The 24,715-nt window shown below is 45.6% G+C and overlaps 1 protein-coding gene across 1 annotated transcript in view; it reads right to left on the reverse strand.

The window, feature by feature from the left end:
• The window catches only part of gdpd2 (glycerophosphodiester phosphodiesterase domain containing 2), a 128,706-nt gene that overhangs the window by 64,879 nt on the left and 39,112 nt on the right, over window positions 1-24,715 (reverse strand). Inside the window, exons 7-10 of the mRNA XM_041195763.1 lie at window positions 22,703-22,796; window positions 13,541-13,621; window positions 12,723-12,868; window positions 11,741-11,823 (exon numbers count right to left, since the gene is read on the reverse strand). Coding sequence (XP_041051697.1) covers window positions 11,741-11,823; window positions 12,723-12,868; window positions 13,541-13,621; window positions 22,703-22,796 — 404 coding nt within the window. The remainder of the gene's footprint in view (window positions 1-11,740; window positions 11,824-12,722; window positions 12,869-13,540; window positions 13,622-22,702; window positions 22,797-24,715) is intronic.

Raw genomic sequence — 24,715 nt, forward strand, 5'->3', positions numbered from 1 at the left:
TGAGACCTGCAAGGTGGATAAGCAGCCATGTCATGGCACCATGGCACAGGGTCAAGCGGGAGAAGCAACCAGGAATGTAATGGTAGTAGGGGATAGAAGAGTGAGGGGGATTGACACTGTTCTTTGCAGCAAAGGGTGAGAGTCCAGAAGGTTGTGTTGCCTCCCTGGGGGCCAGGGTTTGGGACATTCGCTCAGGGCTGGGGAGGAACTTGCAACGCGAGGGGGAGGATCCTGTTGTCATGGTCTATGTGGGTATCAATGATATGGGCAGGACAAGGAAAGAGGTTCTGCATAGTGAGTATGAGAAGGTACCAAATTAAGAAGCAGAACCTCAAAAGTAATAATCTAGATATTATTGCCTGAGCCACATGCAAATTGGCAAGGGCAAATAAAATTAGAGAAATGACTCTTGGCTCGAAGACTGGGGTGGGAGAAGTGGGTTCTGCTCATGAAGCACTGGCACCAGTATTGGGGAAAGTGAGGGCTGTACCATTGGGTTGGTTTACACCTGAACCATTCTGGGACGAGCGTTCCTGCGAATTGCAAAATGAGGGTAGTAGCAAGATGTAGCAAATCTAGGGTAGATTCAAGGCAGGAAACCATAATAGTAATATGGGAAATGAAGGTCATAGAATAGCAGGAAGGGACAGAGAGATAAAACCTAAGAATACACCAATAGTTAAGACTAGATGTTACAGAGATAACAAAAAGACAAAACTAAAGGCTCTGTATCTGAATGCGCTTAGCATTCATAATGAATTAAATGTATTGATAGCACACATTGAATTAAATAGATATGATCCGATAATGATTACTGAGACATGGTTGCAGGATGACAAGGATTGTGTCCTGAATTTTGAGGCGTATATGACATTCAAGAAGAATAGGAAGCCAGGTAAAGGTGGAAGGGTAGCACTGTTGACAAGGCTGGCATTGGTGCAATAGCTAGAGATGATCTTAGTTCGGGAGATCAGGATGTAGAATCGGTTTGAGTGGAGATGAGGAATATTAAGGGAAAGAAGTCACCAGTGGGGGTGGTCTACAGGCCTCCTAACACAATGTAGGACAAAGTACACAAGAAAGAATATTGGGTATGTATGATAAGGGGATGGTAATAATTATGGGTGATTTTAATCTACATATAAACTGGAAAAATCAGACTGCAGTGATAGCCTGGATGATGAGTTCATAGAATGCTTTTGAGATAATTTAGAGTAGCACATTCTGGAACCAACCAGAGAGCAGGTTATACTAGATCTGGTTTTGTGTAATGCAACAGGATTAATTAATGACCTTCAAGTGAAAGCACCCCTAGGTAGCAGCAACTGCATTATGACTGAATTTCATCCAGTTTGAAAGGGAGGAATGGTTCTAAGACTAGTATTTTTAAACTTAAATAAAGGGCAACTACGTGGGCATGAAAGCTGAGCTAGCTGAAATGAACTGGGATACTAGGATAAAGGATATAGCAATAGAAAATCAGTGGCAGACATTTAAGCGGATATTTCAGAATTCCTACAAGAAAGAAAAATTGTAAGGAGAGGACCCATCATCCATGGTTAACTAAATAAATTAAGAAAAGCATCAAACTTAAGGAAAAAGTATATAAATGTGAAAAGATGAGTAGCAGGTCAGATGATTGGTCAGAATATAAAGAACAGCACAGAATGACTAAAAGGTTAAGCAGGAAAAATAAATTAGAGGATGAGGAAGCAAGCTAGAAATGTAAAAACAGATAGCAAGAGTTTTTACAGGAAAAGAGTCAATTAAGCGAGTGTTGGTCCTCTAGGGAGTGACAATGGAGCGTTAATAGTAGATAATAATGAAATGGCAGATGAAATGAACAAATATTTTGCTTCTGTCTTCACTATAGAAGATACAAAAATTCCAGTAATAGCTGTAAAGGTGGAGGGGAGAGACGAACTTGGTGAAATTACAATCACTAGGAAAGTGGTACTGAACACTGATGGAGCTGCAGGCAGACAAGTCTCTGGGTCCTGATGGACCTCATCCAAGGATCTTAAAAGAGATGGCTGAGAGAGGTAGTAGATGCATTGATGTTAATTTTCCAAAATTTGCTGGATTCTAGAAAGTTCCATCAGACTGGAAAGTAGAAAGTATTACCCCTCCATTCAAGAGGGGAGGGAGGCAGAAAACAGGAAACTATAGGCCAGTTAGCTTGACGTGTGTAGTGGGGAAGGTGTTAGAATTGATCATTAAGGAGGTTATAGCTGGGCACTTAGAGAAACACAAGGTCAGCATGGTTTTGTGAGAGAGAAATCATGTTTAACCAATTTATTGGAGTTGTTTGAAGGAGTAACGTGTGTCGACAAAGGGGAGCCTGTAGATGTGCTGGCCTTGGATTTGCAGAAAGCATTTGATAAGGTGCCACATCAAAGGTTATTGTGGAAAATAAAAGCTCATGGTGTGGTGGGGGAGGGAGGTAACATATTAGCATGGATAGAAGCTTGGCTGGCTGCCAGAAAACAGAGATGGGGCATTTTCTGATTGGCTGGATGTGACGAGTGGAGTCTTGCGGGGGTCTGTGCTGGACCTCAATTTTTTACAATTTATATCTGTGACTTAGATGAGGGGAATGAAGATATGGTAGCTAAATTTGTAGATGACACAAAGATAGGTAAGAAAGTATGTCATGAATGAGGACATAAAGAGGTTGCAGACGGACATAGACAGGTTGAGTGGGCAAAAGTTTGGCAGATGGAGTATAATGTAGGAAAATGTGAAGTTGTTCACTTTGGCATGAAGAATAAAAAAGGCAGAGTATTACTTAAATGGAGAACGACTGCAGAATTCAGAGATGCAGAGAGATCTAGGTGTTCTAGGACATGCATCACAAAAGTTAGCATGTTTGTACAGCAAATAATTAGGAAGGCTAATGGAATGTTATCCTTTGTAATGAGAGAGGTTGAACATAAAAGTCAGGATGTTATGCTTCAGTTATACAGGCCATTGGTGAGACTGCACCTTGAATACTGTGTGTAGTTTTAGTCTTTCCTTAAGGAAGGATGTGAATGCATTGGAGGCGGTTCAGAGGAGGTTTACTAGATTGATACCTGGAATGAGCAGGTTGTCTTACGAGGAAAGGTTATACAGACTGTTTGTTTCCACTGGTGTTTAGAAGGTTGAGGGGTGACTTGGTTCAGTATATAAGATCCTGAAAGGTATTGACAAGGTGGACGTGGAAAGAGTGTTTCTTCTTGTGGGTGAGTCCAGAACAAGGGGCACTGTTTTAAAATTAGGGGTTGCCCTTTTAGGACTGAGATGAGGAGAAATTTTTTCACTCAAAGTTGTGCAACTCAGGTATTCTGCCTGAGAAAGCAGTGGAGGCAGGGTCATTGAATATTTTTAAGGTGGAAGTAGATAGATTCTTGGTAGGCAGGGGAATCAAAGGTTATTGGGGTAGATAGGAATGTAAAATCCAAAACACAAACAGATCTGCCATGATCTTATTGAATGGCAGAGCAGGCTCAAGAAGCCGAATAGCCTACTTCTGCTCCTATTTCTTATGTTCGTATGTAAAATCAAGTAGAGGGCAATAGTAGATCTTTTTAAAATATTGGTTCCATGTCAGAAGAAAGCTGGCCTTGATGGAATTAACATTGCTGCTGAATAAAATTCTTCACCACACTTAGCTGACACCTGTGTGTAAAGGTGTGAGAGAAATAAGACATGCATGTATACTAAAACATTCACAAAAATGCAACTCAGTCAACTCATTTCACAATAGCAACGTCTTGTGATGAGATGGGCATTCGTCTGCCCTGGTGACTGGTGACCCTGCCTCAAATGGACTGGACAGTATGGTGGTGATGCAGGTCATGGTGATGCCATTGGGTGCAGGTTGAAATTTTACCTGCACCCAATGGCATCAAAAGATGGCACCTAATGCTTGAAAGAGGCCAAAGAATGTAAAAGCAAAAAATTTCAAATCTTCCTACCAGACGTGATTTCAATGACTTCTTTTCTAAGCTGCAGAAACATTTTCCAGGCCCAGAACAGAACCCGTTACTGTTTTCAGCAGGGGGAAGTTTGAGTAGATCGAAGTCTGTTAGTCTGAATTGCTAGCCTAGTCCAAGAAAGCTCCCAGAAGCATCTCAGAGTTGTACCCTGACATAATGATCTGAAGTTTACAGTAAGAATAACAGTGAGGCTATCAGCATTCACTAGAAGTAGGAGGAAATAGGGCAGCAAGTTCTGGTGTCTGCATATGAGCAGTTAAACACAGAAATGTCCAATTTGCGCTCCTCCTCCATAAGCTTCACTCCACCAGAACCCCCACTGATAGATTCAGCATTAAAATATATGAAGGGTGTGAAGTGCTGGTACTTAACAACTATATACCCACTAAACATGCCAGAAAGTCAGGGATGCATGCATGTGAATTTTTAATGAGTGATCAGGCTTAATTCCTGCCAAAAACCTCTCTGGCCTGAAAATTTAATTTTACAAGAGTTTAATTATTTTTGGAGTTTAAAAAAAATTGACTTTTTAAAAAAAATTGGTCTTTTTGCAAATCTCTCTCAATTCCCATTTTTCTTCCCTCTCTTTGGGCGGAATTTTTCATAAATCAGAGTAAAGTGCGGTGGCAGATGTTTTCGATATTGCCCACCCTGCCGACTAGAATGGCAGGAACTCACGCCCAATGCAAAGGCATGTATTGGTCCGAATCACCTGGCGGGTCAGGAGTTAATTTATGCGGCCGCAGTCAGCTGGGTGGGTTTGCAGGTCCGGGCAGCATTTTTGAAGGTCAGTCCAACACATAATCTCATGCTCCCCAGCCCACCACAGATGTCTGGAAGTAAGAAGAGGAAGACCGAGTGCCTGAAGAACAAGGCAGTACCGCTTCATGCTCCAGGCTCTCCAGGCCTTGATCAGAGGGGTGCAGGTGCACAGGTATGTGTTCTATCCCAGGGATGGCTGCAGGAAGCACAGCAACCACACCTCTCTGGCCTGGAAGGCCTTTTCAGAGCAGGTCAACGTGGCTGGCAACCGGGCATGAAATGCCACTAAGTGCAGGAAGTGGATGAATGATCTCACTCATTCTGCCAGGGTAAATCATCCTTCAACATTCTCCAATTCAAACTGTCATCATGTCACCATGCACTCAAATGGCTACTCTCTTCAGGGGTCTCATGCAACCATTAGTGAGGGACACATATCAGCACTTGTTCTCTCATCGAGACTTTTATATCACCGCCATCCCATCTGTTATGTTGCTCACACTCCATCCTCTGGCCTTTCTGGGAAGGGCTCACCACGCACAGGGGTCATGCATCTCACCCAACCTTTGCTCCATCCCTTCTCATCACATGCCTTTCTTTCTTCATACAGACCAAGCTAGTGCATAACAGATGTGAGAAAGTGCAGAATGGGGGAGGGACATCCGACATCATTGCCCTCGGAGCGGGGTCGGACAGGAATCTCCTGTGGGGAGGGGGAGATCGGCCTCTCCCAACAACGTGGTATGGGTCACAGCTGTATTACTTCATCAAATCCTGACATTCACAGTGAGTCACATGCAGTCTTATCTAGCTCATGCTCATTGGCTGAAACTCTATTTTCCAGGCACCAGCAAATTGAGGTCCCTGAAGCCAGTCCAGCACCACCAGTGCAATTTCATCAGAGGAGGAAGCTCTGGAAGAACCGTCATGGTGCTCACACGCGCCCTCCACCAGCTCAGAGACACGTCGATGGGGCACAGATGCAGATTAAGCTCGGGCTCACTTTCTGGGGAACACCTCACTGACACATCCCTGCAGCAGCTGGAAGCAGGGACAGCCCAGATCTCTGGCACTTGGAGGACTGCTGGAGGCCAGTCACTCGTTCGGTCAAAGTCAGATGTTGTCTCTGGAAGTGGCTGCCAAACCTATGCTGGAGATGTAACGCCATGAGGCAGAGATTCAGCAGTCAGTCAGCAGACTTGAGTGAATGATGGAGTCAGTCTGTGTTCTTTGTCGTGGCTCCGACATGCAAGCGCCTCGAGGTCATCATGAGAAGGTTGGCAATCACTTTGGAGACCTTGGTCCAGCAGGTTTTTGCCAGATTTGCACTTGACCCTGTGCCCTCACATCCTGGTGGGCACCATCAGGATGTAGGCAACGTGGGGACAAGGCACCTTGACCCCTCTCCAGATCCACCATCCCCTGCAGGAGCCAGGGCAGGGCCCTTGGGTACCCACAGGGAGGATGAGCATCAGCCGGACACCAAGGGGGCCTCCTCTCAGGATACTCCAAGGGTGTGCAGCCGCTCACAGCCCCCTCTGCAAGTGACCCCATCCACTTCAGCTTCTCAGGCTGCCGAGGGCACTTCTGCCCGAGCAGGTGACCCTTATCAATCTGGGGCCCCCCAGGCCACGGGACACCAGGTCATCACAGACATCAGGAATTATGCAGTCAGCAGGCTGCCTCCACCTCTGCTGCAGATGTCGGGGCTGCACCCAGGCATAGCGGTAGAATTAGGAAAGTTAAGAAAAACTGATGTCACTTTTGGGTCACGGTTGTGCTAGACATGGAAATAAATTGCACTTTTGTTAATACATTTGATCGTTACGTGAATGTTCCTGTCAACCGAAGGTGTTGTAATTTTGTGCTTTGGAATCCTCTTATTTCGAGGTTTAGCCTTCCTCCCACTCAATAATAGTGTCCCACTGTGAGATTCACATTCCTGTCATGTCAATTTCAGTTGAACTATTATCTGCACCCCTTTTGTGATGTCAGGGGGATGTGTTTAAATCTTTATTGGAAATGTGTGATGTAAGCATTTCTAACCCTTCTTCCTCAAAGAACACCATTGAGTGAGGGCAGCTCATCAGCATTGATAATCAGTGGCATTTGTCTCCTCAGTGGTGGCAGTAGAAAACACATGCTCGGGAGGAGGAGATCCCTACGCATGTCCACATTTCAGTCGCAGCAGTGTTTGCATCATTAGATGGTGGAAAAGGCTTCAAATTTTCTATCACATCGCTCTTGTTCCTAAGTGGGCTGAGTTCCCAGAGTGAGCTCACTCACAAGGTCCAACGGACCAAAGCAAAGATCACGGCCTGGTGAGTCACGAGGCAAGTTTGAATGCGGGGACTTGTTCTCGCTGCAAGTGGGTGGACATCCCCAAGAGTTGAAAGTGAATGGCATTGAGAGCTGGGAGAGATGTGACCATATTCCCTCTTCCTGGAACCTGTCAGCGATTAACGTTTCATGAGCACATTTCCCACGTCTTCCTTCCTCCATGGCATGATTACACTTATACTAACACTCAGCATCTATTGAGGTTCTTGGGTCTCCAGATCTTCATTATCCGATGAACTCTCATCCTCCACCAATTCATCCTCTGGCAGGGGTTCACCTCTTTGCATTTCCAGATTGAGAAGGTTGCAACACTCTGCGATGATTCGGGAAACTTTGTTGGGAGTATATTGTAGTGAGCTACCTGAGTGGTGCAGGAATCTGAAATCCAAATTCAGAAGCCCTATAGTCTATTCTATAAGGGAGCATGTGGAGCTGTGAACAGTATTGTATCTCTCCTCAAAACGACTCCAAGGCAATGCACTGATGTCATCAGCCAGCATTTCAGTGGATACCTCTTATCCCCAAGCAGCCATCCCTGCAGACATAATGGTTCCTCAAAAATCTCAGGCATCTTGGAGTGACTCAGGATGTAGGAGTCATGATAAATCCCAAGTACCATGCACAAACATGCTTCTGGTGATCACACACTAGTTGTACATTGATGGAATGAGAGCCCTTACATTTTATAAACATTAGGGGCTGCTGCCATGGAGCCCGTATAGCTACATGGGTGCAGCCTATTGCAGCCTGCACTCTTGGGAAGCCTGAGAGGGTGGCGCAGCTGGTGAATCTCTCAGCCTGGCTATCTTCATCCAGAGCAAACCTGACATAATGATGATGGGCCTTCCTGTAAAGGGCATCTGTGACCTCCTTTATGCATCGATATGTTGAGGACTGAGAAGTCCTTGGAAAGAACAAGAGGCCAAGAAATTGAGTGCAGCAGTCACCATCAAAGCCAGGGGTACCCTCCAACTCCACGTGGCATCAGGTCTTGAAGAAGAATGTGGCATATGTGATGTACTAAAGCTCGGGATAAGTGCAGACAAGCTCGGCATTGCCTCTCACTCATTTGTAAATAGGAGACTCTTCTATGATAAAGCCTAGGTCTGGTGAGTTGCCCCCATTTGTCTGGGTTTCTCCTTCTGTTCATGCTGTGGCTCCGCTTAACCATGTCCCTCCTGTTGGAGCTGGGTGTAGAGTTGCCTCTCCCTCCTTCACCGCCTCCATTGCATTAGGACTCTGACAAAGGCAGCATTGAGCCCTGGGTCCATATCTGATTTTGCCTTCTCTCTGAAGGGAAACATTGAAGACGTTACCGATTCAAGGGGCAAGAAAGCAAAGCTCATAGATGACACATTTGGAGTCTGTAAGGGTTTCCTACTGATGCCACCTTGTCCCCGAGGCACTAGCACACACATCAAGGTAACCAAGATGGCACTGCAGATGTAACATCTTAACCCCTGCGTGGGATGCTAAAGTTTAATTGAGGTGAGTGATCCAACCTAGCTCTGTGCTCCAATCTCTGATGAGGCATATTAATGACCAATCGATTACTCATGGTCAATGAGTGAATACCATTTGGTCCATTAGGAGTGTCACAGCTGGTGAACATGTGACAGGCCTTCATTAATGGAATGCCATAGATGATACAGCTGTGCCTCCTTCACTATTGCCTACATTCCCAAATTTTACATTCCCAAATTCTACATTCCTATGTGTTACTCCTGAGATACAGTAACTGTGACATGTAGACACTAAATTCTGAGTAGCCTTTTAACATTGCTAATGAAGCCATTGGCTTTCAGTTGCTTTCATCACAAGGTGGTATTCTGCTTTCTTTCTGCAGCAACATGAGGTTCAAGGGTGACCACACAAAGGCCCCCATCGTGTTTGCCCTTCCCTCTCACTGCCTGCCTTCCCCACTGCCCCTAAAATGTTTATCCTTCTCTCTCACTGGCATTCCAAAGCCTTCCCGTTTTCCACCCACGGTTGTTGACAGGGCCCTCAACCGTGTCCAGCCCATCTCCCGCGCATCCACCCTCACTCCCTCCCACAAACATGATAGGGTCCCCCTTGTCCTCACTTATCACCCCACCAGCCTCCACATTCAAAGGATCATCCTCCGCCAACTCCAGCATGATTCCACCACCAAACACATCTTCCCTTCATCCCTCTTGGCAGCATTCCGTAGGGATCGTTCCCTCCTGGGACACCCTGGTCCGCTCCTCCATCACCCCCTACTCCTCAACCCCTACCTATGGCACCTCCCCATGCCCATGCAAAAGATGCAACACCTGCCCCTTCACTTCCTCTCTCCTCACCGTCCAAGGGCCCAAACACTCCTTTCAAGTGAAGCAGCATTTCTCTTGCATTTCCCCCAACTTAGTCTACTGCATTTGTTGCTCCCAATGTGGTCTCCTCTACATTGGAGAGACCAAACATAAACTGGGCGACCGCTTTGCAGAACACCTGCGGTCTGTCCGCCAGAAAGACCCAAACCTCCCTGTCGCTTGCCATTTTAACACTCCACCCTGCTCTCTTGCCCACATGTCTGTCCTTGGCTTGCTGCATTGTTCCAGTGAAGCCCAACGCAAAGTGGAGGAACAGCACCTCATTTTCCGACTAGGCACTTTACAGCCTTCCGGACTGAATATTGAATTCAACAACTTTAGATCTTGAACTTCCTCCTCCATCCCCACCCCCTTTCCATTTCTTCCCCCTTCCTTTTGTTTTTTCCAATAATTTATATAGATTTTTCTTTTCCCACCTATTTCCATTATTTTTAAATCTTGTATGCCCTGCTAGTCTTTCCACCCCACCTCCACTAGAGTTGTACCTTGAGTGCCCTACCATCCATTCTTGATTAGGACATTCGTTTAGATAATATCACTACCTTCAACACCTCCTTGTTCCTTTCGTCTGTGACATCTTTTGATTATCTGCTCCTATCACTGCTTGCTTGTCCCTACAACCACACCAACCCCCCACTTCTTCCCCCCCCCCCACCCCCCCACCTTAAACCAGCTTATATTTTACCCCTCTCCTAATATTCACTCAGTTCCGTTGAAGGGTCATGAGGACTCAAAACGTCAACTCTTCTTCTCTGCCGATGCTGCCAGACCTGCTGAGTTTTTCCAGGTAATTCTGTTTCTGTTTTGGCCTTCCCTCCCTGTTGCCCCCATCATGTTTGTCAACCTGACCCTCGTCTCACAGTCCGGCCCCGGTTGAAGTGCTGCATCTCTTAAAGTGGAGGCCTGCTTAAGTACCACAACACAGTGGTGTTCCTCAGAACAGTGAAATAAAAAAGGAGCTGTCCAATCCTACAGCCCCAACAGAGTGGCATTCATCACAACAAGACTGGCTCAGTGCTATGGCAGATATGTTCCACTCACCTCGAAGTTACCAGCGAACTGAGGTCTGACTTGTGCATGCCATCCTTTTTCAAATGTATTTAAGGTCGATGTAATTTCCTGTTGGCGTGATGGGAGATTGGAAGGCGTGGCAAGCTGCCGGTGAGCATTCATGACATGCGAATGATTGCAATTGGTGTTCGTGCCACTGGTCGGCAGGATAACTGACCCACCATGAGCACACCGTCGGGAGAATTGCAATGTGCTTTTACGACAGCGGATTTGCAACTTTTTACCTGCTGCTGGATTCTCTGCTTCCGCCTTCCATGAAACCCGCTACGGACAGGGTGGGAAAATTCTGGCCCTTATTTCACTTTCTGTACATTATTTAACATTGGATTACATACTCCAATTTATACTTGGTTAGATTCTGCAAGGCGAATTTTCCTGGAGAGCCAGAGGAAGCTTTGGAGGTGGGTGTACCAGCAAATTTGCGCCAGAAGGCAATGAGCTGTTTGCCCGACATGTGAAGGAATTAAATCAGCCCAATTAATGAGCCACTTGACAGGACTAATTGAAGAAATGCAGCAGTTTTGCTGGGGTCATGCAATCCACCCGGCGTGTCCGTACTCTGGCAGGTAAAAAGGAAGTGGCTGCACAGCAGGAGGTGCAGCCAATGTGGCAAGGCCGCCAGGGTTGGCTGCAGGCTTGAGAAGGTTCTCTCTTGGCCAGACGCTTTATTGCTAATTGAGGCACACCCGGCAATTATTGAAGCAGTTTGTTCCCTCCTTCCCTTGGCCTCTCGATCCCTGAGCCCACCCCTCTCACCGGGGTCTGACTGACTGGGCCTGGCAAAGCCACCCTGACTAATTTTTAAATCCGGCCTCCAGGGTGTTCTCACGGTGAACTGCTACAGTACCAGCACTGGCCACCACCTCTGGTTAGCAGCTCTTGGAGATGGAACAACCTCAGAAATGGGGCTGGAAGCCATGACCTCAGCTATTTAACAGCCTGACGGCCATAAAATTAGGATGTAGCGTCCTGCCTCATGGAGGTGGGCTCAACCCTGACTTTTCAGCCAAGGGGCGGGACTACCACCTTCACAAAAAGCCCCAATCATTAACTCTGCTGTCTGACCTGCTGAGTATTTCCAGGATTTTTTTGCTTATATTTCAGATTTCCAACTTGATGTTGGTAGGTTGGTTGGGTGGGGAGCTCAGTAGGGTGTCAGAGTGATTGCACAGGGACTATGTACATGATAATTCCAAGACATTTGCTGGTTAAAAAACAATGCTGCTTGCCACATACCTGATCTGCACATCAGTTTCAAAAGTAGATGCCTCACATTTCACAGTTTCCTCAAAAGACATTAAGGTGTTCTCTGGAGCCAACTAAAACAATATATAGAACAGTCAGCATCTAATGTACCAGTGTCAGCATTAAACACTCCCAAATCAAGTACAACATGGGTTAGATGAAGATATGTTTACCTCTACACTTTTCTATCAGATCAGATGCAGCATGGGTTTGATGAAGAATAAAGCTTACTCTAACACGAAGTTCTTCCTACACTGTCTTCTTAAGTACTCACAGGTCACCTACAGCAGGGATTAGATGAAGAATAAAATCCTCTCTGCACCATCCCATCAAGCATACTCGCAAATATAGCACATATTAGGTGCAGAGCAAAGTTCCCTCAAGACTACTCAAGATCAGATACAGCAGGAGGCAGGAACAGGGTAAAGGTTGTTCTGTACACTCAATAAAGGCATGATTTCCCACATCAAGGATCACTTTAAAAAGCTGTCAGGTAGTCTGCAAGAACTTCTGTTTTGTTGACTAACAAACACAAATAGTACAAAAACAATGGAGGGGATTTTATCTCTGTCGTGCTGGTGGAAATTGGATAGGTCAAGGTGAAAATGCCTTGCATTACTTATCTGCCAGAAAGTTGCCTGGATTCTGCTATGTCTGATTTTAATGAACGTTTCTGGACAGGCAGCTAAGCTACCTACCCAAAGCTGGCTGTGTTTATATTCTCATGTGCCAGTAGGAATCCTATTACATGTACAACAACAGATGGCAAATGCTAATGATAAATTAACTATGTTTAATTGTATTCAGATTCTGGGCATTCACTTGAGCCCCTACACAAAGGCAATGGGTGTTGTTTTAGGAGGTGTAGACTTGTAATCTATAACTCTGTAAATAAATGTAAAAGAGTGTAAAGATTGGCTCTAGTTCTGACCTTCACCGTCTGCCTTTATGGAGTAGAACAGCAGAAACCTACCATGGGTGCTCCACGGTGCCCCATCATAGATGGTCGTGGTGCCAGATTTTCTCCTTCAATGATACAAGGGGAAGAAATTGCACAAGGAATGAAATAAAGAATTATCACCACTCCAAGATAGAACATCGGCAGGACCATCTGAAAAACTGAAAACAAAAGTGGAAGGTAGTCAAAAAGCCCCCATTATAAAAAGTCTGGCACTGTAACTATATCCATTCCAGCAAACCGGCCATCTGGCCCCGATATTTAGGGGGAAATAGAGGGGCTGGGGAGGAGCTTTAGTCACTGGGAAGCCCAGAGGTATGGGTTTCCTAGATGGCCAATCGAGTTTAAGGTCAGGATCTGATTAACAGTTTTGGACTTCATTTCATGGACATAGCCAGCGAGGTTGAGAGTTAAGAGAATGACTGTTCGGCTGTTGAGAGAGTAGACCTTCAGCAACAGCCGCAGCTGAGGAGTGGCGAGGAAGGATGGAGGGAAAGGGGGGGTTGGACACGAGGTAGGTGGGAATTTATCATGGGTCAAAGTGGATATTTGGGGAGTAGAAATGAACCCACTGAAATTGTGGGTAGATGGTAGTGTTTGAGATTGGAGGCAGAGAGATCATGGGTCGTTGTGGACATTGAGAGATGACATTGAGCTCATTGTTGAAGGGATGGACATGATGAGGTGAGTTAGATATCATGAGGGACCAAGACATATCAGTTGAGGAGTTAGAGAGTTGTAGGGGATGGTCCAATTGCGAGGTGAAGCATGTTTGCTTGGGGCTCAAGGAGAAAGCACTCCTGGCCTACAAGCAGTGCTAGAAATACACATACCAGTTTGATCCAGCTGTTTTTTCCTCTTTTCATTTGCCGGGTTTCTTAACGTCTGGGAAACTGGGACAGTCAGCATTGAATCTGAAACACAGATAAAATCTCAGACATGTAGTCGCATTAAAATTTCCCCAGTCTGCCTCCCTCACAACCAGAAGTTAGAATTCCCATTTTAAAATTTTTGATCCAACCACCCTGAGGTTTCAAATTATTCCCTCTAACTCTAATCGTTATTGCCAGGCATTGTCTGTTATTTTTGTAACTGAACTTTAGCATTATAAGAACATAAGGAATAGAAGCAGCATACAATCTATCAAACCTGCACTGCCATTCAATGAGGTAATGTGGGACACCTACATCAACTCCACCATCCCACCCTAACTTCACCTATACAGAACTTTGGAATCATCAGGATAATTTTCAGACTGTGTTGTTGGGCAGGCGCTTCACTCACTCGGAACACAAATGGACATTCAGACATGTGCAATACATGATTTTCCAACCATGAATTAAGTTAAATAGGAGTAAGCCTTTGGCTTAGTGGTAGCAGTCCTGTCTCTGAGTTAGAGGGTGAAGGGCTCAAGCCACACTCCAGACAATCTCAGTGCATGGCAACTAGAATACTTTCTCCAAATGCTGTGTTGATCCCCAGTGAGGTAACTGTGTACAGACTGGGTGACTATGGGCTCAATGGTAATATTCCCATCTGTGTGCACTGGCAGACGGAAAATTTGATATGATTCCCACTGGGTGGCGGGTTGGATTTATCTGACCGATTTTCCACTTTTCAGCTTATTAATTATGCATTGACGAGGAGCTCATCGAATCTCACGGTGAGGCGGGCAGGGATTCGTCCATCGTCCCTTTATTTCATGGGGTCGAAGGTTCTGGCGCCATATTTAAACAGCACCTACACAGACATTCGCTCACTGCAGGCCAGGTGTGATATGAACTTCTGCTTCACCATGACATCAAAATGTGCAAAACCCTCATCTCTACGGTTCAGCAAGGCCTCCATGGGAATTTTCCTCCAGGTCATCCAGGAAAGGTCCTCTTTCCTTAGGATGGGAGCAGGAGGTCCTTCCACCTGACCACGCTGGCCTGAGAGGAGGTCGCCGGGGACATCAGCGCCCGTGGCCAACAGAGAAGGAGCACCCTGCAATGCAGGAAATGAAGAATGATCTGATGTACTCCGCTCGGGCAAATAAAACTTCTACTCACTTCAAACTCACACTCTCATTAGGGCATCAGGCCTAAGGGTTAGAGTCCACAGGGATGTCACACACTATCAGCAGATGGAACATCAGCACTGCAGGTCTGCCAGCCACTTTAAGCTCACCATCTCATGTAAGATCATGCACAAACATTGTCTTAATCCCCTACTTGGGAGGACTCAGCAGACAGAACAGGCATGCATACTTCTGAGGTGCTTTTTCATCCATAATGCTCACAGTCAAACCATCTGTCTTTGTGCAGGACAAGATCTTCCACAACCAACAGGAGAGAGTGAAGACCGGAGATTGTACCCCTCAGCTAAGGACACGCCCCTCCCACAAGCAGCAGGTAGTAGAGCTCGCTGGCAAGCACAGAGGTTGTTCCTTCACGGAAGGAGAGAACTGCCTTCTCCAACAAGCCAGTGAGGGTCCACCATAATACATTTATAACATGGGATAATAACTGTGAGTGAGGTATTATGTTGGAGCCTGTCTCATCAATCAGTGATTATCTCATCTCTCTATTCCAGTCTCAGGTATTGAATGGCTAATCAATGTGATGCAAGGTCCCACGTTCATTCAAGGGACCAAAATGCACACCCCCCAATTATCTCCCATCTTATCCCTCAGTTCCATTAAGTCTCACTCAAGCTAATCACAGTAAATCACTTTCATTTCTATGTCTGCGACATGAACAAAGGCACTTCCTATACGAAAATGATGGGTGGACAATACACATCTCAGGCAAATATTATGTGGCCTCATGACAATATTTAGTCAAGGTTAGTGATTATCCTGATGCTGTCACACTGAAATCTGTAGTTTGTAGATGTTATAACATTAGTCACGACCAATATTAGAGTCTTTTCTCCCAAGTGCACTTTGCAATGGCACTTATTTTATAACTGAGTTTTTGAGAAAAGTAGTATTCATCATCGAGCACTCGTAGGCTTTCATGCCTTTCTGTAGCATGTTTTCATTTCTGTGTTATTCCTTTCTTCGTTCCCACTCTCCCCACGCATGATGCAGAACGATGGAGCTTGGTTCCACTCGGCGTCATTTTAAACGTATGCTAGAGGGGAATGCGTGTGTGATGTCAGAGGTGTGCTGGTGCTGATGAAGCCGTCTATTTACCTGTGAGAATCTTACTTGGCTTCTGAATGGCTGCTTAGCGATGCTTTATGGAACCCCTCTGTAATGTCACAGAATGCAAATCAATATGGAATTCATTGTATGACTGTGCACTCATTGACTTAGGGTAGATAGAAAGGATTGGTCTTTGTGAGATGTACAGTGTCAAGGATTGTAACATTATGAAAGTGATGCTCTGGCACATCTTCTGAGTGCTCAGCAGTATCAATGAAGGGAAGAAGTTATCAATCACTGCTGTGTCAAAACTGACTGGGCCACATTTCTCCCAAATGCCAAGGCAATGCAGGACATAAACTTGGTAGACTTCTGATGAAGGCAGGGTAATGAGTGCTTGACAATAATCACAAAGGTCCTGCTAAACCACTCTCAGTGATGGCAATGTTAACATAACTCTCAGCTTTGGGTGCATTCTTTCAAGTAACAAATCACTGCATCATGATCTCCGATGACATCTTGGGGTTCAGCATCGAGATGGTGCATCTGCATTATTCAAGCATGAAGGCTGCTGTTTGGAGACAGTGCTATCCAGATATAGCTCCGTTTTGAGATGGTCATATGCTAACCATTGATGAATTAGAGCTGCCTTGACAAGCTGTTGTCATACTGGCATGTGTGCATCCATGTGTGCAATGGCGTTACAGTCTCTTGAAGGATGCCATGCCCACCGACTTGTTGCCACCATTGTTGAAAGGGCTGCATTATATGTAGCTGCCTAAGGAGGTGCACTAGTCAAGCTGTTATAACATTCCACCGCAGCCACATGTTCCCTAGGCTACTGCGCCTTTCAAAAATGACTCCATCATTAGGGTTGAAGGTGAATTATGTTTCCTCCGTGATCATTGTGAGATTGATGACCTTTCCAATTTTGTTGTGTTCCCTGCATCGAAGTATGAAGAGAACTCGATCTCAAAAACTTGTCTTCACCTTATTCCTCTTGAAATCTTGTAGCTTTGAGGTTGCCATGGGTACGTCTGCTGCATCATGTCCGTGCAATGGCATTCTCATGTGGCTCGTCTGAAGCATCGCCTTCTTCAGATTCATCCCCTTCCAGACCTCCTTGTCTGGGAGACGTCTGGTTTCTCTGTGTCTCCCTGCGGTAAAACATACCCTTTTGCAGCACTAGGTTGTGCAGGGGGCAGCAAATAATGGTGCCGTGGAACACTCTGCGCTGAGTATTCGAGAGTCTGCCTGGCTGGTCCAAATATCTGAAATGCTTCTTTAAGAGGCCAGTAGTCTGCTCTATTGATGGCCTTGTGGCTGAACGTGCAGCATTGTATCTCACTTCAGATGCACTCTGTAGCCGATGAACGGATATCATTAGCATGTCTTGTGGAGCTACCTCTTATCACCGAGGAGCCAATCCTCTTAAGTGCAGAGCTCCCTCAAATATCTCTGGCACCTGGGAGTGACTCAAACTGTATGAATCGTGTGAGCTCCCTGGGTACATATCACAAATATGCTGGGTCTGTTTTCTATGATCACAACTTAGCTGAACAATCAGAGAGTGAAATCCTTTTCGATTAATGAATCTCAGAGGCTGCTGCCAGGGAGTGGTCAAGGCCACATGTGTGCAGTAAATGTGTCCTTGCACTTGCGGGATGCCTGAGGTCGCACCGAATCCCACAGCTCTGGCAGTCTGGCTTGCTTCATCCATGCAGAACTAAAGCTTTACTGAAAAGGGCATCTGTCACTTCCCTTGCACATTTATGTGTTGTTGATTGTGAGATTCCACAAATGTCCCCAGTGGAGCCCTGGAAGGATCTGCTGGCAAAAAAGTTCGGTGCCTTGGTAACTTTCTGTAGTAACTGTAGCTTTAAGGAATGTAGTGACTGTAGCTTTAAGACTTATTGTACTGTGTAGTCACATGACAGTGTGAATGAATCAGCCAAAAGTGCAGGGAACCTTACAGGTGGAGCTTGTGTCTAGTGGTGGTTCTTGATGGAAGCATGTAACTGCTGCTGAAGCTCTGTAAATAAAGTTCACTGTTTCTCATGAGAATCCTGTCTGGAAAATCAAGCCTATAACACACTGGAGACGAGGATAAATTGGCTCTGGCACTGTATCTTGCCCAGTGAATGTGAGTATCTTGTTTTAAACAGAAGAAAGGGAAATATACTCACCAGGTATGCTACTTTTTGACAGGATCGACCCAACCCCTTTGACTCACTACAGAGGATTGGTGTCAATATATTGAGCACCTCAGTTTCGTTTTCCAAGCAAACGCGATAATGGTGGAGGAAAAAAGGAAAGCAAATCTCTTAACTGTCTGTGGGAGTAAAATTTATAATTTAATCCGTAGTTTGACAGCCCCGAATGCTCCTGATTCGAAGACCTCCAGCTAATTGGTAGGCCTCATAAAGGGTCATTTTCAACCCAAACCCTCCGTAATCATGCAGAGGTTCAAATTTAATTCGAGAGTAAGAGCCCCGGGGGAAACCATAGCAACATAGGTAGCGAAGTTGAAACAGCTAACTGAACATTGTGACTTCGTGGAGACCCTAAACAATATGTTCAGGGATTGTTTGGTCTGCGGTGTGCATGATGATATCATTTAATGATGGATATTGAAGTAAATGTCAATTTTAAAAGAGTATTGGAAATAGTCCTTGCGATGGAAAGCGCTGAGCAGGCTTCGCAGGCCTTACAGGGTGTACAAAATGGTGCTGTTTTCCAGTTGGGGCAGCAAAAAACCACTGGACATGGCGTGAAAACCAGGGAGTCAGCCACATAGTGTGAGACAGTCCCTGTTACCTGAAAATTTTAAAAATACACAGGAGACAGCTCAGCAGCAAATCTGAAAATGAATTGTTACTTACAAGCAAGTAACCATATCCCTGAATCTTGCAGTTTTAAAGAGGTGGAGTGCTATTATTGTCATGAAAGAGGGCACATACTGAAGCAATATAAAGAAGGATTGAAATAGACTCCCAGGCAGCAAACTAAACTGATCGAAGTACATAAAGCGGAAGAACCAGAAACCACGAATTCCAATGTTTATTCTCTACTTAATGTGAAAGTAGGGAAAACGCTAGAGCCAATCACTGTTACTCTGCAGGTCAATGGAAAACTTTTGAGTATGGAAGTGGATAATGGTGCATCAACCACTGTAGTGGGGGAGCACACATTCAAATATTTAAATAAGGTTACTCAACAACTGAATTTGGAGCAGGCTTCAGCCAAATTGAAAACGTATATTGGCGAATCATACAAGTAAAAAGTATTATCACTGTACCTATTTATTACAAGCACCAGACAGCACAGCTCCCTGTGATTATCGTGGAAGGTGAAGGACCAAGTCTTCTAGGTCATAATTGGCTGAGGGAAATTAACATTGATTCGCCAGTGAGATTTGAAAAGGAAGCCAGAAGATCTCCCCAGTTAAAAAAGGATCAAGGCAAGGTACTTCAGAGTGAGCCTAGAGAATCAAAGGACCTTAACAGGTTGCAAAAGGAGTGTGTAGCCATTCAGCAACCTGAGGAAATGAAGACTGTCTTAAACAGCAGCATGGAAGAATAGCAGAAACTCAAGGAGACTGCTGAATTACAGAATTCAAGATGAAGCAAGTGAGCTTCGCAAACAAAAGAGGCAGTAGAAGGAAAAGTCATGGAACTTTCCAAAATGCAAGGGGGTGATGAAGTCATGGGTAGCTCAACACCTGAACTAAACCAGGTTGAGCTTTCGCCTGAGAGAAGTCTGGCTGACTGTGAAGTCAAAATGAAGAACAAAACTAAACTCTGTGGTAGACAGAATATGACAAGATAGAAGATGGTTCAGAAAAGATAATGAACAACCACCCCACCACCCCCCCCCCCCCCCCCCCCGCACTACTACAGGTTCAAAACCTTCAGAATTACTTGTACGAAGGCAGTGCTTCATGAGATTAAGCCTGGTACTTTCCAAATTGGAGGGGAAGGAAGAGAACAGTCAAGGGAATCAAAAAGTGACTCATGATTTGCATAGTTGAGAGCGAGAATTTACTGTCGGTGAAACAGTTTTTGTACAAAACTTCGATGGGGGATCGAGTTGGTTACCTGGTGTAATAGTTTCTGTGACCGGACCATTGTTGTACCACATAGAAGTGGAGGGCTGGATCACCCACAAACACATGGATTATTTGAGAAGGGAGACACCCCAACAAACCAATATTCCATCTGTAACCATTGTAGAACCTGTGGTCCCCGTTATGATTGATCAACCAAGGATAGACATACCAGATTTCTCTGTCCGAGTGGATAACACTGAGCTGCCTGTGCCTAAGGAGGTACCTGATGCTGCTGCAGTTCCAGAGAATGAAGATTCAGTAAGAGATTCTAAAGTCATGGAGCTACGATGTTCCATCTGGATCAGGAAACCACCTGAGAGGCTGAATTTATAATTTCATAACCCATGTATATGTTTGTAATATCATGAATGTAGTTGTTCTTGTAAATACAAATTATAAAAGAAAATTTAAAGGGGGGGGGATCATAGTAACGGTAGCTTTAAAGAATGTGGTGAATGTAGCTTTAAGACTTATTGTACTGTGCAGTATCATGTGACAGTGTGAGCTAATCAGCCCAAAGCAAGGGCAATCTTAAGGGTGGAGGTTGTGTCTAATTGTGGTTCTTGATGGAAGCATGTAACTGCTGCTGAAGCTCTGTAAGCAAAGTCCACTGTTTCTTTTGAGAAACCTGTCTGGAAAATCAACATGACACCTTCAGAGCAGCCAGCATCGGATGCCTTCCAAGTCCGTGCAGCTCGGGTTCCTCACAGAGAATGTGGCAAATATGGGCTATCACATCCTTAGACAAGCGAAGTTGAAGGCACCTAAACTTAATGGCATGTCGCCTGAATGTGCACCATTATTAAAGGAGCCAAGCTCAGTCATTGTGCTCTCGAGTCCAGCACTCATCTGAACCATACTGTCCATGGTTTGGGCAGGAAATCTAAAGGGTGCCCCTTCAATTTGCCAAAATTTGCTATGCTGAACTCCTCCCATACGCCCTGAGACCCCTTCCTGATTGATGTTTCTCTGGCTTGTTTTTCAAACTGTCATTGTTAGGCGAGATCAAAATGGTGCTGCTGACCTTCGTCAGGGAGACCAGTTTCCCACATCCCCTATTACCCATCAAGTTCCTCCTATCCTTCTCCATACTCATCACCTCCAAATCCCCCTTCATCCTGTCACTATCCAGCCCACTATCCTTGACCCCATCATTGTCCATGTAGATATTCCTGCTCTCCCCACTGAGCCCTTTAATGTTGCTGTCCCCATGTCCTTTGTCGACCTAACCCCTCCCCCTGAGGCTACACGTACCCTTACTTTTCGGGACCGATCTCCATGAGACCATCTAATATCCCCCATGACTTTACAGCCACCGACATACAAGATCCAGATGCCTCCCCTGAACATTTCCATGCCCTCTGCTTCACAATACCGTGACTCTAAAAACCCAGCAACAAATTCCTTAGGTGACTGACCATGTTCTGCACACCATACTGTGCACAACCATCACTGCCCAGAGAGGCCTGCCCCCACCCAAGATTGGGACCAAGACATGCGTGCTAAGCAGAACCCTCTATCATGGCCCACATAGCCCCAGGCCAGTCTCTTCAATATGCCTCAGATAGTGTGGCCTTAACCCCTGGACAGTGTCTGACTCTTCCTTGGATAGTCTTCCAACTCTGGACCCAGGACAGTCTTTCACTATTCCACTCTGTTCCTTGACCACTCCCTGGTTCTGCCCCCCACCCCCCTTCCTGTGCTCCCCCCTCCAGTCTTGCCTCCTTCTATCCCTTGCCTCCCGTGACCAGCCTTAGTGCAGCTTGTGATACAGGCACCCTGTACCTTGCAGCAACACTAAAAGGTAGGCAAAAGCAGCCTCTAGTGACCATGAAGTCATTGATGAACTGAAGCTCGCAAGATACGTGCCAGTTATATTCAGTCAGGAACCAGACTGTCCTAATTATCAGCTCGCTCGGCATTTAATTTAGAGGGGAAAGGCAATTCTGGCAAATTGGCCTTTTATTGAGCAGTTATGAAATGCAAATTAATGCAAATGTGCTTCCAGACATAGGTCAACAGGAAATTCAATCCACCTATAAAGTTGGGCAAACAAAATTCCAAACTAATTTCCCACCAGCGGGAAACTGACTTTTTCCATCATGCCAAATTTAGAGCCCCCGCCTGCCATGATTCCTGCCACTGGCGGGAGATGAATATTCCGCCCTCTGAGTCACAAGGGTAGGCTCCTAACTTCACTGCAGAAAACTCTATCAGCAGAAACTGCAGTGCCACCTTTGAATACTTTGTTGAGATCCAGTGAAATTACTTGTATCCAATAGGTGTGAATGGCTCTCTTCCCCTACCCTGCCCTCTCTTATAAGGTTATCTTGGCTCTGCAGGTTTGGTTGCAACCGAACTAGGAGAAGGTACTTTGAAGATAAAAACCACGAAGAAGGCACTATAACCCACTTCAGCTACTCTTCCCCAGTAGGTTCAAGAATCTCTTTTGTGACTTGAGATAGGACCTGCTCAATGGAAGAACTCAATTATCAGGTAAATTTAAATGGTTGAAAATTCATATGCAGTGTGCACCTAAATTTCTGATATGCACTTCCAAAATGGCAAGACTCCCTTGCCAGCCGTGCAAAGTTGCAAAACAGCTACATAACTCTACTCATCACAGGAAATTTGGCAGCAGAACTCCATCAATTATGAGACCTTTAGATTGTAAGTTCTCATTTTAAAACTTAGGTTCAAATACAGCTAACTGCAGTGTCTGTTTGTCCCATTCTATTGTATTTCTCCGTTACTCACTTCTCCGCTTTGATTGGAAAAATTGATCAGTGACGAACCAGGCCACACTAGTCACACCAACAATTGCACCAAGGTGGAGGAAAGGAGCTGTTACCTGCAGAAATAGAATGCATCTTTAAATTCCAAAATTAAGAACTTAAAGCAAATGCCAGTGAACTGGCTCTTCGGTTTCACAAATAGAGCAATAACAGTAGCTCTATGATTCAATCTATAGTCTTAGAAATTGCAGCTTGAAAGCAGTCCATTCATCCCAAAGAGTAGTCTTGTGTTCCTGTTTATTTACTTCGTGTATTAGTCTTATTCTAAGATCTCCGTTCTGTTCCAATTTCACTTTATCGGCATTAATTTTTTTAACATGAGACTTCCCCACACCCCACCCCATCTCAGGAGGAAGTCCCGTCTTAGAGAGCTGCTAGCTGCTCTGTTGTCCCAGCAATGTCACCAGGAGTGATGGCCACTGGTGGGGACTGCAGGCTGTCCCACCACACTGAGGAGACCCGGTAATTTTGAGGTTAGGGGTCTTGACGAAGGGGGTGAGGGGGAATGGGGTTAAAGAGGGAGGGAGGAGGGAGGTAAAGGGCTGGGCTGAAGGGGTCAGGGGAAGGGTTAAGTGGGGGGAATGATCTTTGCTGGGGGCAGGGCGGTGCAGGGGTGTTCCCTCTGATGGGCCCGGGGACTGCAAAGATGGTCCTCTCCCTTGCCTGACACCAGCACGTGCAGCTAAAACTGTCAGCCTTCTTGCATGGTGTGGGCCTCCCTCCAGCATTGGTAAGATACCAGTGGCAGTGAGATGAGGCCCTTAAGTGGCCATTAATTTGTCACTTCAGGGCCACAATTGGCCCAAGGGGTGGGCTGCCCGACGTTTCACAGGTTGGGGCAGGCAGATAGGCAATGCATAGGCCACCTGCTGGATTTTACATGCCTCCCACCTGTAAACCTGCCATTGAGGGAGCGTAGGATCTGGCCCATGCTCTTTATCATGTGCTAGAAGTGCACATTTATTGAATTTACTCTAAGTTTATCAAAAAACAATTTGCATTCATATGGTGCCTCCAATGTAGAAAAGCATCTAAAAGGTGCTCCCCAGAAGTGCAATAAAAAAAATGGACACCAAGCCAAAGGAAGAGATACTGGGGAGCGCAAATAAAAGCTTATCCAAAAAGGTGGATTCTAAGAATGGTCTAAAAGGAGAGCACAGAATCTCCTCTTATAGTGCTTAAGCATCCACTGATATGCACAAGTTTGGTCAGGCTTGGCTAAAGAACTACTCAAAACTCCATTCTGCTCTGTACCAGCCCCTTAACAAGCTACCTAATGAGGTATTGGTGCCCAGTGCCTTCCCTGTTCCCTTCCTCTTGCCATCGCTTTGAAAATCCAGAGCTGTCCTGGAGGTGTCAGGACACCAAGAAAACTTCCAGGACAGCAACTTACAAAGTCCGTCTGCTGTTGAAAATCCAGTCCCCCTTCTCTCCTGGTGTGAAACAGCACCAGGCAGGCTTCCTTTTTTAAAGATGCAGTCCCTACAAAAGAGAAGTTGCAGCTAAGCAATTTAGGCTGCTGGATAATCGATTTTTGCTGTTAAGGGATAACTATGGCACACCCGGGGAAGGAATGGCTCCTCAACTTTAGTGATGCCACATTGGACAAACTATATTGTGAGGTCGAGGCCAGGAAGGAAACCAGGGGCAAAATTTTCTGCCTGTCGGGCGGGTGCGCCCGACCCAATCTGGCGGGCAGGGAGCCGATCCCCACCGGAGGAGCGGGCCACACCGGCATTTTATGTGGGCTGGCCAATTAAAGCCCACCCAGCGTGACATCCGGTGGGAAGCATTATGTGCTCCCTGTGCGGGTGGGGGGGGGGGATTCCCTAAAAGCGAGAGTGCGCATGAAAGAGCGCACATCTCCCTGAGGCTAAGTGCTGTCTCAGGGAGATCGCTTACACTTTGAAAAATATTAAAAATAGAAAAAAAATTCCCTAATGAGATGGGACATGTTCATAATTTACAGAAAAAC

Source organism: Carcharodon carcharias, chromosome 9 (genome assembly GCF_017639515.1).
Source record: "Carcharodon carcharias isolate sCarCar2 chromosome 9, sCarCar2.pri, whole genome shotgun sequence".
Classification (NCBI taxonomy): Eukaryota; Metazoa; Chordata; class Chondrichthyes; order Lamniformes; family Lamnidae; genus Carcharodon; species Carcharodon carcharias.